This window comes from Pseudopipra pipra, chromosome 6 (assembly GCF_036250125.1).
Source record: "Pseudopipra pipra isolate bDixPip1 chromosome 6, bDixPip1.hap1, whole genome shotgun sequence".
Classification (NCBI taxonomy): Eukaryota; Metazoa; Chordata; class Aves; order Passeriformes; family Pipridae; genus Pseudopipra; species Pseudopipra pipra.
In genome coordinates, this window is record NC_087554.1 from 55,719,595 (window position 1) to 55,737,414 (window position 17,820).

The 17,820-nt window shown below is 40.8% G+C and overlaps 1 protein-coding gene across 5 annotated transcripts in view; it reads left to right on the forward strand.

The window, feature by feature from the left end:
- KIF26A (kinesin family member 26A) overlaps positions 1–17,820 on the forward strand; it is a 103,020-nt gene that overhangs the window by 36,950 nt on the left and 48,250 nt on the right. For all 5 annotated transcript variants that reach the window (XM_064659312.1, XM_064659315.1, XM_064659316.1 and 2 more), the window contains one exon: positions 16,480–16,646. In XM_064659312.1, coding sequence (XP_064515382.1) covers positions 16,480–16,646 — 167 coding nt within the window. The remainder of the gene's footprint in view (positions 1–16,479; positions 16,647–17,820) is intronic.

The following is a 17,820-nucleotide window of genomic DNA, read 5'->3' on the forward strand; positions in this document are numbered from 1 at the left end:
TTGACCAAGATCTATTCCTAAATGGTTTTCACAAGGTAGTGAACAGGGGAGTGTGTGTAATGATGAAATGTGTACAATTTGAAGTAGTGGTTTTCACTTAAAAGATGTAACAGATCCTGCAAGACCAGGTATGTTGGTGCTAGACAGTTTTAAATTTAACATAATGCCTTCTGTGCTGTTGTATGTAAACACTGCCTAATATTGCTTCGTAGCTTCAGCTGGTTGAGCTCCAAGATCATCAGTGATAAATATTTAACAGTGCTGCTGTGTAACAATACTTTTGCAGCCTGACTGTTGCGTTTTCTTCCAGAAAAGGCTTGGAGGTATGATTCTTCCCTCCCATGCTTCTCTCTCATATGGAAATTTGTGAATTCACATACATCCCATCTCTGAGGGGTTCCCATTTAAATCCAGTGAATACCTACTGGCATCAGATCACTCATTGAGAAAAGGAAAAAACCTGGCCCATTCAGCTCTTCATAGTTTGTAAGGAACTGCTGCTATAAGAGCTTTTCTCTAAGATGTTGCTCCATGCACTAGGGATAAATTTGGCCAATGTAAGTGTATGATGTTGTCTTTAAATTACCTTTAAATTCTGTGTATATCTCAGAATTGTAGAAGGAAAAATGGGAAAGCTACTGGGTTAAGAAGCCTGCACTTTGAAAACAGAAGTATTTCCATTTGCCTGCTCATTCCTTGTCTGCCCTTATTCCTGTCCTAAATAATTCACTAACAGCCAGCTCCAGATTTCTTCCTGCTTAACCATGCTGACTGATAGATGTGGTTTTCCCTAACCACTGTACTATTCTAACATAAAACTGTTGCCTCATTTAACCCCTGTGAAGGAAAAATGTGTATAATGCAACAGAGATTAAGTGCGATCAAGAAATGTGCAAAGAAACTCAGTAGCCTGGAAAACAGTGACCTTTAATGAAAGGACAAACAAGCTGTTGGAGACAGCTTGGATGTGATCCAGGCACCTGCAAGGGCAGTTTCAATTTATAAGCAGTTTTTGGAGAGGAGCTAGTCTTCAGTTGTTTTATCTCTTTTAATTTTTTTTAAAAAATTCGTTTACATCCAAGTGTAGTTACCGAAAACTATGCGTGTATCTCTTTCCAAATTCTACTTCTTGTGTCTGTCTGAATTCTTCTACTGCCTTTTGTGTTATTAAGAGCCTTGTGTCTGATGAAGCTGTTTGGGTGGGTGAGGCAGAAAGTGCTTCCCCTACGCTCTTCCCCTGAGGAATCACAGGTGTTGAAGGAAATAGGATTGGAGAGATTTCAGGAAAAATCTAGTATAGCCCTTGTCTAGGATAGCATTCACTGCATAACATTCTTGTCCAATGCTTATCTGACCTCTTCTTACAATTTTTCAAGGACTGGGATTTCCCTATTTCTCTTGATTCTCAAGTCTGAACTTCCTTTCCTATTAGAAAAGTTTACTTGATTTATTTCCTTTATATTTTTTTTTTTTGTTAAACCCTGGTTAGAGAGATAATTTTGGCTTTTCTTTCCTGAAGTTGAAGGCAGAGTTTAGGTTTCAGATTAACCCAGAAGAAAGATGTAGATGTACGTACTTTTAGTGATGCCTTTAGTAACATTTCCCATCTTCTTGTAGAGCAAAGCTGGTCTGGCCAGAGGAATTCTGGAACAAGTAGAACTACTGCAGTAGAAAGGACAGCACTGCAGTAGAAAGGACAGCACTGCATGTACTGTACGTGTGACTGCATCTTGGAGTCTTCAGCCCCAGTTTAGGCAAGATACTGCACAAATGGAGAAGAAAAAGATGGATCTTTTCCCAGGGAGTTTACACTCTTGGTGGTGATACCAGTTATTTTAACCACTCTGTATATATCCGTTTCACTGGGAATCTTTTTGCCTTTTTTCCTTACCAAAGGGTACTTGAAACAAGTGCTGAACTCCCTAGTGGGAAGCTGTTACCCAATTTCTAACCTCTCAGTGATTTAACTCACTGAGGCATATGAAATGAGAGTGATTAATTTTCTAAAAATGGGAAGGCAGGTACAGGTGAAGGCTGGGGTTCATCTCAAGTATTTTTAGCTGCCCAAAAGACAGTTGTTTGTTCTAAGCTAATTACTGAGGCTTCTCTTGTAGCTGTGGAAGAGCAACAGGCACCTCCAAGAGGTGCCTTGTCCTTCTCACCTTGGATGAATGCCCTGGTCTGCCTTGGTCCACCGAAGGTGCCTGTGGCTTTCAGCTGGTGCTGGCAGAGCCCAGGTGGGTGATGTGGAGCAAATCCTTGTGTGGTTGGCTGATGCAGGGTACTGTGTGCCCAGTGCCTTCTGAGAGTGAAAATACACCCCAGTGCACATCTGCCAGACCTCAGGAGACCTTGTACCTACAGACATTTCTCCAGGATCCGTATTTTTTATTCATGGTTAGTTTTAATAGTGATGGTAGTGGAATTGCCTGTGGAGAGGGAAAAAAAATGATTTGATTTTTTGCTCCTCTCATCTCCCTCTTCAAACTCGCATGTATTACCTTGTAATGTCACTTATGGTTGCGAAAACACTTCTGGGCTGAACGCTGGGGGTCACAAGTGCAGGACATCGTAAATTTTTAATACATGTTTGGAGTTCAAGTGTGAAAAATCCATTATATAGATTATAAATTTTTTGAACAGGAACGTGTGTTTGAAGCATAGTGAGGCTGCTACTCAAACCAAAATAATAACTGGGCTTTGGGAGCTGTGAAGAGGAACAGTAATTAAGGATCTGGAGGAAGGTTCAGGGAGGGGAAGAGTAGGATTTCAACCAAGGTGCAAAAGGTGAAGATGTAATCAGTTGCTTTACCCAAGTGGCCTGTTGTGAAAAATTACAAATAATAATCACCAGTAGCAGTGATAAGTTGTCTGACCAGACAACAAGCACTGTGGAGAGAGCGGGTATAACTCTGGGTAAGACAGGTGATTTGTAGTGGATGCCTGACAACTTTAATTAATAAATAGTTTTATATTGATGTTTTCAGTTCTAAACTGACAAGTGAATATAAGGTTACTACTCAAATGAAAAAACATTAACATTGCTCAGCACTGGCACTCAGTTAAATGCAAAAGCAGAGAACTGAGGGTAATTTAGGCTTCTCAGATGTGTTGGAATCTGGCTGAGAGGTAGAATATTAAGACCACTGAAAGTACCTTGTAAACCTATTAGAAGTATCTGCATTTATTTTGTATTGTGTGGAAAAAAAAAAAAGGTCTTACTGTGTGCTTTAAATTGACTGTGTTATTATTATGCAGTGTTATGTACTGCATAAAAGTGCTAAAATAGCCATGCCATGTGCTATAAAGACATCACAGTGAAATAGAGCTTATTTGCAAATTGCTTTTTCTTTTATCTCTGTGCAAAATGAAATCCTTGTCACACTATTTCTTATTTGAATACATACAATTGGTACTGCTTATAAGGCAAAATATTGTGGCTCCTTGAAACTTTACCAGTTTGTAAGTTGTTTTAAAAAATATTAAAAAATGCACCACTAGGAAATTGAAAAAGTTGGAGTGCTGTAAAATTCAAAGTGACTTAAGTAAAACTTTTAAAGCATATATATGTAAAATTGTAAAATTATCAAAAGCTTCGTGTACATCCCTGAGAGTATTCACAAATTTATAGTTAGGTGTGAGTTTATGGCTTGGGTCTGCAAGGTTCAAAGAGGGAGGGTCTGCCCACAGCACATGTAAATGGGTGTACAGATTATAAAGTTAATTACGTTTGCTTGTCTTATGTGAAAAACCTCTGAGTTATTTTAGTCACAATTCAAGCTTTCCTGTAGTTTCTATGAGTAAGTCTTTTCCTTACCCTAATATAAACCAGATGGATTCGTCAGAGAGTAGTTCAGCCTCTGACTTTCCTTAAAACCTCTTTGTTTGTTTATAGCAAGGGTGACTTACATTTTGTTTAAAAGATGCAATAAAAAGCTGACTGCAGAAAACAGAAGAATGGCAAGATTTACTTTCCAGCATTTGCTTTTTTACTTTGATAAATGTCATACCAAATGGATTTTTAAATTAATTTTTAAAATCCTTCTTGATAGCTTTCTCAGTGACCTTTTATTAATACAACGTGGGAAATATATTTTGTAATGAAACAATTAAAATACAGTGTGTTGACCATAAATCTTGTCTGTGAGACATATGGATGTCTTTGAGCTTTGGGATATTTCTGACTCCATGTATAATATCTTGAATCTCAAGAAGTCAATGTCAGACAGCTGGTGGGGCCAGGACTGCATAGAGGCTTTTTTGTCTTCCTTTTAGCTCCAGTGGTGTTGGTGACATTGCTCTTGTAGAGGAAGTTCATGAAGGAAAGGGGGTGGCAAAATACACTACTCTTCAAAGTTACTGAGGGTCACTTTCCATAACAAATCTCCACGGGAGAAGGAAGCCTTTTGCTCCAAGTTACTAAATGCTTTCTCATACTGACCTGATATAAACCCCCCATGGAAAAGACCTTTCCTGTGACTGCTGCATCTCTGCTGTACAGTCATGCCTTGCTTTGTACTTTGCTGCCTTAGCAAATGCAGAGGGAGGGATGTAATGTAGGAGGCCAATGCTGCCACTGTCACCAAGCCCCTGCCCCAGCAGCCAGGTGGCAGACTGGCTTGGAAAGTGTGAGTTGCAAATTCAGCCTTAGCCATCCAGATTGAAACCATGGCCCTCCGTTTTGTACAGTTGCTGAGATCTTTGTGCTCTCTTATTCCAGCTTGTCCCCAGTGTAGGATGCTGAGGGTCAAAATGAGGTTACTTTTTAATGTATTTCCAGGTATCAGAGTGATGTAGGAAGAATGTCAAGAGTTAACAGAAGATTATTGGCTACAAGATGGAAATGAGCATGTTCTTAGATGAGGGTGTGGACTGCATTTCTTTATGTTGTGTGTTTGACACTTCCACAATAATACTGGTTTTACAGTTGTTGGACAGGGTAACTATTTGTAGGACTCAGACCCTCTTGTGGCTCAAATTACAACCTGAAAGCAGTTCTTTTGATCTTTCACCGCTGCAGGGTAAGCAGTTGTTATTACAGGTCTCAAGGGGAAACAAGTCCATACTTGCCTTTGTTGACAATTGAAGTCAACAGGCAATAATAAGGAATGTTGGCCCAGACTTCACCTGTAACTCATCAGAAGTAGGTTTAAGACAAGCAGACTTGAAAGATTATGTGCAATTGATAATCCACTGGATTTACCTTTCGCCCACAGGTCATTCTCTCATCTGGCAAATGTATCATAAGGTACACTAAATACCCCAAATATTTAAGTTTTCTACTCTTGTCTTTCAACTAGTTTCTTTGGGATGGCCTTTTCTGTTAACTTCATTTTCTTCAGCTTCTTTTGCTTCCTGCTGGTACATTTATACTGTGAATTTGCTCTCCTATGAATTCTTCAGTGTACTGATGGTTAATCAATGCATCCCATGCCACCCCAACATTTCAAATCACCATACAAGGAAGATTCGTACTTTTTGACTGGAGCTCAGAAGTGTCATCCACCATTTGAAAAAGGCTCTACATATCTCACATAGAACAGATTTTATGAGGATACTGTTGCTCTGCACTGGCTATATGGGTTAAGTGTGGGCTGAAGCTGAATAATGCCCTTTGGGTTCAAAAGTTAATACAGCAGTGAAATCAGATAATTTCAGGCTGAGTTTAGACTTTAGTCTTTTGCAGTGGTCTCTGTATACTGCATGGAAGGAACTGATTTGCACAGCTGGATGCAGGTGTGGATTGCCCAGTTGTTCTGCTTATGTAAAAATAGGATTTGAACTTTTTTTTTTTTTTTTAAAGTTCTTTAAATGTAACATTTGCTCCATAGGTTGTTTCCTGGAACTATGGCATGTTGAGGTTGTGGGACTCCAGGCAGTTGAACTGTGCACAGTGTGAGAATTGCTGAAAGCATCTCCTGTTGTTTTGTGGCATGAGTAGCAGAGCGTGGGGCAAAAATTGATGCTCTTTGTTACTTGCAACTAGAATTACTGAGGTGCCCTGGGTGGTAGCTTCTGAGAGGAGGTCTAAAAACCATCAATAGAAAAAGCATCTACTTTTGTGTTTCAGCACTTAGGAGACAATTTATGATGTATAGATAGAGTTCATAGATATTTCAAGCATTTCATATGTGTGTGTTTAATGGAATGGATTGCCACTTTACTGAATATAGCATCAAATCAGCTCTGTTAATTGAAAAAGATTTTTCACATTATTGCTAATGATGTGACACAGTTTTGTTAGAGATGGCGCATAAAATAGTGCTACTTGAAGTGACATTAATGTATGCATTTAAATTCCTTTTTTCCCATTTACGTGCATTATTGATTTTATTTCATTGTTGAGCTGCTAATGGATTTATAATTTGAATACAGTCACAGTAATCAATGATAAGATTATTAGACTTAAAATAGAACTTTAAAACAACGATGAGGTAATTTTCCAGTGACGTTATAGTGAGTGGGCTGCCCAACCAGGAAAACAGAGTGGACGAGGTCCTCCATAGTCAGATAGGAGCAATCCGATGTTCAGAAGCCCTGATCCTTCAACCACCCTGATATCTGTTGGAGGGACAACATAGCAGGGCATAAACAATCCAAGAGGTTCCTGGAATGTGTTGGTGATAGCTTTCTTCTCCAAATGATAGAAAAGCCAACGAGGAGAGGTGCTATGCTGGACCCTGGCTGTGATCGGTAGCACAGAGTCCAGTTGGAACCCTACAGCCAGTGGTGTTCCCCAGGGGTCAGTACTGTGTCCACTCTTATTCATCTTACTCATCAATACCCTGGATGAGGGACAGTGCAGCCTCAGGAAGTTTGTGTAGGATGAAGAGCTGGGAGGAGTGGCTGATACCCCAGAGTGCTATGCTGCCATTCAGCAAGATGTGGACAGACTGAAGACATGGGAGGAGATGAACCTAAAGAAATTCAGCAAAGGCAAGTGCAGGGTCCTGCACCTGGGGAGCATTAATCCTATGTACCAGTACAGACTTGGGGCTGACCTACTGGAAAGCAGCTCTCAGGATCCTGATAGACAACAAGTAAAGCATGAGCCAGCAGTGTGCCCTTGTGGCCAAGAAGGCCAATGATATCCTGGGCTGTATTAGGAAAAGCACTGCCAGTAGGTTGAGGGAGGTCATCCTGCCCCTGTACTCAGCACTAGCGGGGCTGCATCTGTAGCACTGTGTGTAGTTCTGGGCTCCTCAGTTCAAGGAAGACATGGAGATCCTGGAGAGGGTCCAGGGGAGGGGCTGTGAACATGATGAGGGGACTGGAGCTTCTTTCTTATGAGAAAAGGTTGAGGGAGCTGGGCCTGTTTAGCCTGGAGAAGAGACAACTGAGAGTGGATCTTATCATTGTATACAAATATTGTAAGGACAGCTGTCAAGAATATGGGAGCAGACTCTTTTCAGTGGTGTCCAGTGACAGGGGAAGGCGCAACAGTCACAAACTGAAATGCGGGAGCACTGGAACAGGCTGCCCGGAGATGTTGTGGAATCTCCTTCTCTGGAGATATTCAAAACCTGTCTGAACACAATCCCATGCAACCTGCTTTAGGTGAACCTGCTTAAGCAGGGGGTTGTCACTAGATATCTCCAGAGGTCCATTCCATCCCCAGTCATTCTCTGATTCTCTGTAATGAGGCTTAGTGATTAGAGATTTTCTTTGAATCTGAAAGTAATACTTGTAAGATTAAGTGTGAAACTCTTCTAGGGAAGTGAGTCTAAATAATTATACAAACTGATGTTGTGGTTAGGTATTTTCCAAAACAGACTTAATATTACTATCACTTTTGTTTGGTGCCCAAATGGTTCTGAGTTAATTCCTCTGGATTTACATAATTGCCACTATCTCAAAACTGGATGAGTTTGTTCTTTTCTGATTTGAAGGAGGTGTTTGGAAGGTGCCATAGGCAGGAGTCCATTGCTGTGTTTTTGGTGTTGTTTGGCAAAGATAATGGATCTGCCATTCAGAACTGTCCCTGCCCTGTTTCTCAAAAATGATAGTGGTGAGATTGTGAAAGGCAGTTTTAGGGGGAGATGACAGTGGAAGGATGAAGAAGGGGAGAGTGGCCCTTGTGATGCCTGGCTTGGGAAGGGTCTGGATTTAGTTTGTTCATGCCAGGTAGCTGTGTGGACATCCCCTTGAGTCTGGTCAGCCTTTCCTGATGACTCTGAAATACTTATGGGGGCCTGTGGGAATAGCACAAACTTCTGTTACTGTTAAACTAAGATTGTAGTGAAAAGATTATATAGGAATGGTAAGAACATTAATAATATCCTGCTGGGTCTCAGCTGTAGCCCATCTAGCCCAGGGCTGTCTCCAGCAGTGAAGCTGGAAATGGTGTTTAGGGAGAGCTGCTCTCTGCAGTCTGCTCATATTCCCCAGGGCCCACACTTGAAAAATTCACAAGGAGGCACTGTCTGTTCCCTTTAGTATCTGTTTATGGACCTGCTGTGCAGGAATTGATCTAATTCCTTTCTGACCCTGCAAACACTCTCTACCTCCACAGCCTCCTATGTCAGCAAGTTCCACAAGTTTACTGTCCCAGTGCACTTCCATGACTTTGTAAACCTTAATCAGGCTGCCCTCAATCTTCCCCTCTCCAAGCGACAGTCCCATCCTCTTTCACCTCTCCTCCTGGGCAGTTGCTTCATCTTCTTGACTATTTACTTGCTTGTCTCTGTCATTTCCCTTACTCCACTGTCCTGTCTTGAGATGCAGGACTAGGACTCATAGAGGAGGGGCAGACACTGATCTCTTCTCTGTGGTGACCAGGGACAGAATCCGAGGGAATGGCCTGAAGTTGTGTCACGGGGATGTAGGTTGGATATCAGAAAAAGGTTTTTCATCCAGAGGGTGGCTGGGCACTGGAACAGGTTTCCCAGAGAAGTGGTCACAGCACCAAGCCTGATAGAGTTCAGTGTTTGGATGTTACTCTCAGGCACATGGTGTGACTCTTGGGGATGATCCTGTGCAGGTCTAAGAGCTGGACTTGGTGATTCTTGTGGGTCCCTTCCAACTCAGCAGATTCTGTGATTCTGTGGTTCTCAGTATGTGAACACCCTCCTTGTTCTTTGTGCCTTGCACTGTGATGTCCAAAAGTTTTTTTTCTATTTTTTCTTGGCTCTGAATCTTGATTCAGAGGAACTGTCAATAACCCTTGGATCTTCCAAACTGTAGCTGCAAGTTTTGGGCTCAGCACTGTGGAGAAGTTATTTAGTTATTTTTCCCCATGTACATGGTCTTATCTATGTCAAATCTCACCTGACACTTCTTCGCTCACTCACATTTGGGAAATTCTTCTAGAATTCCTTAATACTGGCATTTGGCTACTCAAAAGAGCTTTGGGACATCTACGGGCTTGCAGATTTCACTCTAGTCATGGTGAATCATGGCTGTCTGTGTGCCTGGGTTACACAGTTCCCACGTTGGGAGCAAACAGCACATAGCAAGGAACAGCCAGAAGACAAGAGCTGCACCTGCACAGCTCCATCCCTCATTTGGGCCCTCAGTGCCCTTCAGCAATCATCCCAATGATCACAGCTGTGCAAACTTAATGCTGCTTCGTGAGCTTGCCTGTAATTGAATCTTAGTCTCTGGATTTGGGTGTACTAAATACCCAGTTTTTCCTTCAGATAATGAGGGCTTGTACCTCTTCCAGTGAGATACTAGTCAATGGGTGGCTTGCATGTGGTAGCTGTCAGGCAAATTGATCCCAAGGGATGTTCTTTTTAAAGCAGTTACATCTAATATGTAAGCAGTTCAAGCATGATTGAAATAAAAATTAGGTATGACAGTCTCCGTCCACCTTTGCCTTTATTTGATGACATTGTATGTCAATCATTATAACAATATAGTGATTAAAATAAAATTGGGAACATGGTAATTCCTTTGCTGAATAGAGAGTAATCAAGGTATGGTGAGATTTGGTTGAGTTGGCTAAATCATTGAGAAATTCTGCTGTGGAATCAGGAAGGTGACACAAGTTCTCCCAACTCAAAGCTCTGTATGTGTCCTGTGTTTAGTGACTGTTTGAAACACATCTGGCCTTGGGAAGTCAGTCCTAATGGAAAAGCATTTGTCTTCTTGTCGGAAACCCAACCCTAAACTGACAGAAATTTGCATTATTATGAGCTTGTTAATGAATTCCTTTGCTTGCTCATATCAACCTCTGACAAAAAGCAGGAGTTCAACTGTATATTTGCCCACTTGAATAAATACCCTGAGCAGTACACAGCTATATTTTTTGGCTTTGGAGGCTGTAACTATTGTAATACCTGTCAGCAGGAAAGGCTCTGGGCAACACTTACTGCTTGCCTGGAGGCGTTGGAAGAAACAGTTCCTCTAACCTGGCTGTTTTAAATCCACTGCACATGAAAAGTCCTTATTTGAAATGTTAATGTGCAGCAGGATCTATGTCCTTCTTGACAGCTCATTTCATGGCTTCCTGACTTTCCAGGTGGTGGGTTTACATGAGCAAATAGGAGGGTGAGGTTCATGTGACTGGTGGTCAGATATCTGTGAAGAAGGAAAGAAAAAGAGCATCGCTTGCTGTCTCTTTTGGTATTGGTGTCCAGAGTAGCTGAAACGTGGAACAATTGTTTTGTCACTGCCTGTTGGCATCTTTGCACTACCAGAGCCCTGGCTTCAGAGGCTGAGAACGTGGGCAATCTGAAGGAAGGAATGATATTTCATTTTGTAGATGCAGGTCAGCCCAAAACCTTAATAGATTTCTCAAGGACCAAGGATCATGGTTTAGGAGAGATCTGGCTCAGACTGAGATCAAAAGCCCCTGATCAGAGAGAAGAAGCTGCTGATTCTCCATTCTTGTACTGTCAGGGGTGCCAGTGCTGGATGTAGCTGGGTGCATGTGCCCTGCACTTGAAGGATGAGGTCTTTTCTGTGCATGAAGCACAGACTACTTGTAATTTTTGGTGGTTGAGATCCAAACCCTCAACCTGTTTTAGTAATTTACATATGATTTCAAAAAGCAAGAGCTCTGAGGTTGTCTTTGGACTGCCTGTATTACTTTCCAGTCTGTGACAGCAGATGGGCCCTCCTATTTCTGTTTAATTCTATTTCTCTGTAATTTTTCTCCTTCTGCCTCATTTTCAGAGATCAGTGATAAGCCAGGCATTAGCAACTTTTGTAGCTAAAAACCTTTTTTGAGAGAAGGGATACTGTGCTCTGCATTTGATTTGCACTGAACACGAGATGCATATAAAAGTTTGAAACTACAGGTTTAGGCATTCTGGTTACCACATCACAGCTGCGGGTTATAAAATGACTACAGTAGTGTATTGTAGTTATAAAATGCCCCAGTTATTTTATAATGAGCCCTGGATGAAACAACGTCAAATGGCAGTAAAAAAGTTTATCCCAGAACATGTTTCACTTCAACCTGGCATATGCTGCCCTGTTAACTTTATGTAATGCTCATCAGCCAGGAGGAGGAATTTCACACAGAAGACGTGTGCAGGACTTATCCATGCTTACTTGAAAGAGGGGTTTATATTATGAGCATTATCCAGCTAGAGATTTACGTCATATTTGTTCCAGTTACTGGTCATGAGAGTCTTTGCATGAATCATTTAGGCAGAAAATTATTGTTTTATCATATACAAACAGTAGCTTTAATATATTGCAAAATCATTAGATCGAGCAGTTTTTACAATCTAATTGACTGTGACATTCTACTCAGAAAGGAGAAAATGGTAAGTTAAAGCAAATACTCAGAATTCTGTATGTCTGACTGCTGGTCAGAAAGGGATAAAAACAAGAAGAAAAGGGGGAAAAAATCACCAATACAGACTCAGGCTGTACTAGAGCAGCTAGAGCTTTACCTGCAATACACTGTTGAAACCCTGTTGAGTGCTTTCATTATGGGACTAATTTTTTGAAATGAAGTAGATTGTATTGAGTTCTGACTCTGATTACGCAGATGTGTGTTAGACTTGTTGAGGCTCTTGTAATTTTCTCTGTTCTGTCTTCTGTGATTCTCTTCTTGATAGCCTTTTGCAGTTCTATCCAACCTTCTGGTTTTCTTTTGCCACGACAGTACTGTCCTGGGGCTAATCCTGGGATTAGTTTTTCTCTCTACTTTTATAGTCCCATGTTTTTCTTGCCTGTCATCAGATATATGTTTTGCACATGTTACAGAGATCAAGTGGCATGACTTAGCTTGGCTTTTTTGGATCCCTGGACAAAGGTCAATGTCCAGATAATGCAAGTATTTGGGAAACTGAAAACATTAATGGCTTAGTTTTTGGCTTTGCATTTCAAACTTGTAAAGAGCTTGTTAGGATTGTAATTGTCCTTTGGATGGTAATGGCTTGACAGAGTACTGCGTACCTGGATATTTCATTTATGGCCAACTTCTTTGAAGTGTGATTTTGGACTAATCTGACTTGTTTAAACCCAGGCAGATGTTTCCTGCCATCTAGTCACTGCAGAGAACCTGTGTAATGTGAATGTCCCTTCTCTGCCCAGCACACCTCTGTAGCTTGAGGATGTCTGGTCACCTCCATCTCTTCCTGCTCTCTCCCCAAGCCTTTGAGGGGAGTGTCTTAAGCGGGAACAACTCGTGCTGTAATTTCTTGTTGTGGTCGTGCCAACTTCAGCTGTGTGTGTGGACGCTGCCAGATGGGAACACAGCATGTCTAGCTCTTTTCCCATGTCCTCAGAGTGGGCACTGGGACCTGGTACCAAAACCCTCCTGTCTGTGACATAGGAGAAAAGGGGTCCTATAGAGCAGTTTTGGAAATCCTTCCTTTGAGGTTTAGCTTGTTTCCAGAGGGTTAATGGCTTTTGTCTAGCGAACCTTTTCTTAGAAAATTAAAACAAACATTACTTTCTGAATGTGGAGGCCTATGACACTTTAAATATTCAGTGCAGTCAGTAACACTTTATAGTGACAGGATTATGATTCAGCATTTGATCCTGAGCAATTTATGAAAATTCAGTAAATTTTGAAGCATGGTTCCCTCTCAGCTGCAGTCTGGAGTCTTCTCTTTGTGCAGACTTGCATGCTTGAAAAAGTCATGCAAAGTTGCTTGCAGTCCTTTAGAGAATTATATTTTCCATACACACTTCTGAAAAAAGTATGTGTTGAGATGAGGAAGGAGCATGAAGTAATTCCTGCATTCTTTTTTTGTGGTGTGACAAGCTGAAGTGCCCAGGTCCATTACCTGTCTTTAGTGGTCTTGCCTCAGGGCATATGACTTGAACCTGGCAAGTTTCCTCATACCTGAGTCCTCCTCTTCATCTCCTGAGAGAAGTAGCTGTCTCAGGGAGACCTGAATATGGCTGTGCTGGAAAATCCTGTCACTTTGGATGGTACAAGCAGTCCTTGAAATGAGTCCTAAACTTGGAAGAAGTTTTGTGATTTTTTTAGCTTCTCACTATGCAGCAAAACTGATGGTACCTCTGTGTTTAAGAATACTAATTGGGTAGTTGAAGACAAATGAAACTATATGGGTTGTCTTCTGCAGTAGTTCTCTGATTATTTTTATTTTGCATGTCTTCACTTTTTCTCCCTTTACAAGAATCAGTGCCTTGTCCTTGGCTTCCCTTCATCTTCCTTTCATGCACACACAGAACTGAGAAAAAAACTTCCAGATTTATCCAGAAATTACAGTTTGAGTTTTTGAAGGTGTGTTTGATGTGGGAATGGCAATTTACAGGCATCCAACTTAGATATGTTGTTCTGGAAAGTATATTAACCATTTGCTATCTGAAATATCAGATTTGATTTGGATATTTCAAGTTACATGCCTAATATGTCCAAAATCATCGGTCTCTTAGAAATATAGGCTTCTAAGTTCTCATAGAAATAAAAAAGTGGTGTAAAAGGAATATGTGTTACACATTGATCATATTTTTGTTAAGTGTGAATAGCTTTTACAGGAATTGATCTGTTAAGAGGTTCCAATCAGTTCTTACATCTCTTACACTTTACTGTAAAATTCAGTGACATTTCACGCTAACTCTGCAGATTTCATATTTAGCTTTAGATCGTGCTATCATTGAGATTATATGCTAGTTAAAGTGCAATTAGTTAGAAACATGTTGCTGCTTCTGCCTTTTTTTTCCAAAATTTTGATTAAACATAATTTTCTTTGTTTCAAGGTCCATTGTGTAATACAGCCCCTGCTGAAAGAGAGTGGAAAAATGTGTTGGGAATTAATCCTGAGCCTGCAATTTTTGATCCGAGGCAACATCTTATGTTGGAGGATTATGGTTGTCTTTCTGAGAGAATGTGGGGGAATATTCAGACGCTAATGTGACAGTGTCTGCCACTGTGGTTGCTGGTTGGGTGTCATTCTCTTGCTGGCCATCAGGCCATAGCTTCTGGGAATGGAAGTCCCTGATGTGCCAGTTTTTAGGCTCCTCGTGATGACTCCAAAGCTTCTGATGTAGATTTTTTTTTTAAGTCTGCAAATTGCTAAATCCATAGTAAGCTCCACTTATTTGTCAGTGCTTTGTGTCAGTTCATGTAACTCTGAAGTTCAGATATCACAGTGGATTTTACCCATCTGCGTTTTTCTCCATGCCATGTACTTTCTGTGACTGGTATAGGTCAGGACCACACATCTGTTGCTTCAGTGCATTAATGATCAAATACCTGCTTTATCGACCCTCTCAAGGTTCATTACTCCATCACTTAGTTATAAGCAATTAACCACATGAGTGGATCTGATCCTTTTCCAAGCATCTCTCTTCCTGGCTGTCATTGCCAGTAGATCATGGATGTGCTTTGTAAAGCACATTTTCTTGCCATACCATTTCTATGTGCCAGTCTCGATCTCAAGCAGTGCTTGGTCTGTCTTTCTGCCTGCATCACTAAGAAATCTGATCTCGTGAGACCTCTGCATTACAAAGTGAAGGATTTTGTAGAGGGTTATTCAAAGTTTCCAGTTTGACTTCTAGCGTGAGTAGCTTTGCTAGGATTAAGTTAATCTGCATGACTGTTCTTCTGTGTCTCAGCCTCAGATCTCTTAGGTGAGCTCTATAAAAGTACATTTTTGTGTAGCACTCTATGGTGAAGCTTTAGTCAGCCACTCCATAATACTGATAATAGTACTAATCTTTAAAGAGCAGATGTTCAAAAGAGCTGGGTGTACTTTTTGCTTGTTGACTTCGCCGGGAACTGGGAATTCAGCACTCAGTCTATAGGAATGACTCCAGAGGAAACTCCAGACATCTTTTCATGCATCTGTTGAACACTGCTTGGTTGACAGAGTTTTCTTTTACTTGGTACCTAATAACAGGGTATTGCCTCAATTAGGTATTGCCTCAATTCTCATGAGAAAATCTCTATTTGTGTTGTTGGTGTATGAGAAAATTGAGGGTGTGTATGTAACTGGGAAGGCCCTATTACCATGTCTGCATATCTGTAGTTGTAAAACATGATCTATGGCAGCTCAAAATTTAAAATTTGGTGGCATCCCAGGAAATACCTAATTGCATTTGTGCTTCATTACAAGGCTGTCTGCTTTCCTGGAATTTATTTTAGCTAATTAGTTGGAAATGTCAAAATAGTATTTCAGATGACAGAAATATCATATATTATCATACATGAAGCAATTAACTCTTTTGACAGATATTTATTGTAGTGTCATCTTTAATTAAATCTTCAGGACTCCTAGACATAGAGCAGGTTTTTCTGAAAAGGAAGCATCCCAGCACTTTCAGTGAGCATTTGACTGATGGGGCTTAATTGAAGTCGGTATTTGAAAGAGTTGGTGGCCTAAACACGAAGATATAGACGTGACACAATTTCACAATACAGATGTCTGATATTTTGGCAAAAATTTCAAAATAATCATCACCTTCCAAACTTCTCAGACACTGCAGATACATTATGCTGGAGAAGATGCATCTCCAGTTGCTCCTGTTCTTCTGCTAGAGTAGTCTGCAGGAGAAAAAAGTGTCATACACTTGTGCTGCTAGGATAAATAATGCTGAAAAACAAGGCAGTATATATGTTTTTTTTAAAAAAATCAATTTTTTATTTAGTTCTTGGAGTTATTCATGTGGAAACGTGTTACAAATGTGACTGTTTGGTTAGTTCCTCTTAAACAGATAAGTCCTGTAGATGATGTGCCACTGAGAAATAATTCCTGACAGTTATAACTGAACCAGATAAACAGTTCTGCCAGCTCCCAAATAACACTGTAAAACAAAAGGGTTCTGCTTATCGTTTTCCATTTCTTCATGCCTGTCAAACTATTTAGCTGTGCATTACCCATCACAAAGGTTCTCTGTGTTTTTCTGCTCCTCTGCTGTGGTCATGGTTTTTACATTCTCTGTTGCTGGACCTACTGTGCTACACTTGTCCAGCTGCATCACTCCTCAGCTGCTGCTGATCTTTACCTTCAAAGACACTCACTGGAAGTGCTGCATGAGATTTTCCCTGCTGTGGCCATGTATTAACTAGTACTAACCTGTGCACATGGTTTTATTTTTTTTTTTCAGGCAGAAACAGCACCAGAAAGTGGTCGAGATGTTCCCAGTGTTCAGATCAGCTCAGGGCAGCACAACTCCGACCCCTCGGGAGCCGGAGGCATGGCAGCCTCCCAGAGCATGGTCGCTCCGGCTGGAGTCTCGGCAGGTACTTCGGCTGCAGCTTCGTTCTTCATAAGGTAGTTTTTCACCTTTCTGGTTTCCCTAACTGCTCGTGGGTCTTCAAACAGTTGTGAAATGCTGTTGAATCTTTGCCATGGGTCGAAGGTGTACTGTGTGATGCTGGTTGCTGGGAAATGGGGTTGGTCACCTGGTCATGACTTTGGCTTTCTGCTGCCACTGGGGTGCAGGGGTGTGATGGTGACGCCCTGTTTCTCTCTGGAGACCTCAGCAGGAACTTAACCAAAATCTTAGAAATTGTGTGTTGGGCATTTTCTAGTCCTTAATGGCCATTTCTACCATAAGCCTTTTATTCTGTAGGTTTCCTTGATGCTAAAACTGAAGTACCAAGTTTAAAAAAAAAAAGTTTGATTTTTATTCAGTAGCATGGCCTATGTGTCCAAATGAAAGTTTTTACATGGTTGGTAGCAACAGTTAAAGCAGTTTAAGACATTCTTTTTTTAACAGTAGCTCAGAACAATCTTTTGCTTTCATTCCTTGGTCTTATAACAAAAATGATATGTTAGTTTTGTTTGGATGTTTGTTGTAATTAGCAATGTTGATTAAATGCAATACGCTGTCAAGCAGATGGTATTTAAAACAACACAATTCAGGGCTTTGTACTTGCATTCCAACTCTTTTTTAATTCAGAACTGAACATATTTTCAGACAATATTGAGAAACGTATGTCTGTGAATGCCAGTAAAGTCAGATTTATGCACGGAGTGAGAATACTTCTTATCATTTAATCACAATAGTAATTGTGCTGTTTCCTTTTCATTGGTCTTTAACATGTTTTGTACCATTAAATAAATGATGTTTACTATAAGTTGCAGCCTGACTTGAGAAGGAGCTCAACTTCCCAAGTTTTGTTTTTTTAGAAGAACATAGTACAATGAGTCTTAAATGCCTACATATCACAGTCTGTCTGTACACAAGAGGTTTGGAAATGACTGCCCTAAGAGTGCTCTGTGTAAGTTAGTGGTTTGTCTCTGTGCTGTGGGTTTGAAGCCAACACAGAGAAATGGTTGCCTACAGAGGATGACTGGTTTAATTTGAAGATAGGTATCTGAAATGAGTGGGACTGGAGAGGAAGAATAAGGGGAAAAGCTCAGGCACCTCTCTTCTTGTTTAGTTACCTAAATAAGGACAGATGAATATTCTCCAAAGTATCTAGAATGGATAGCAGCACAG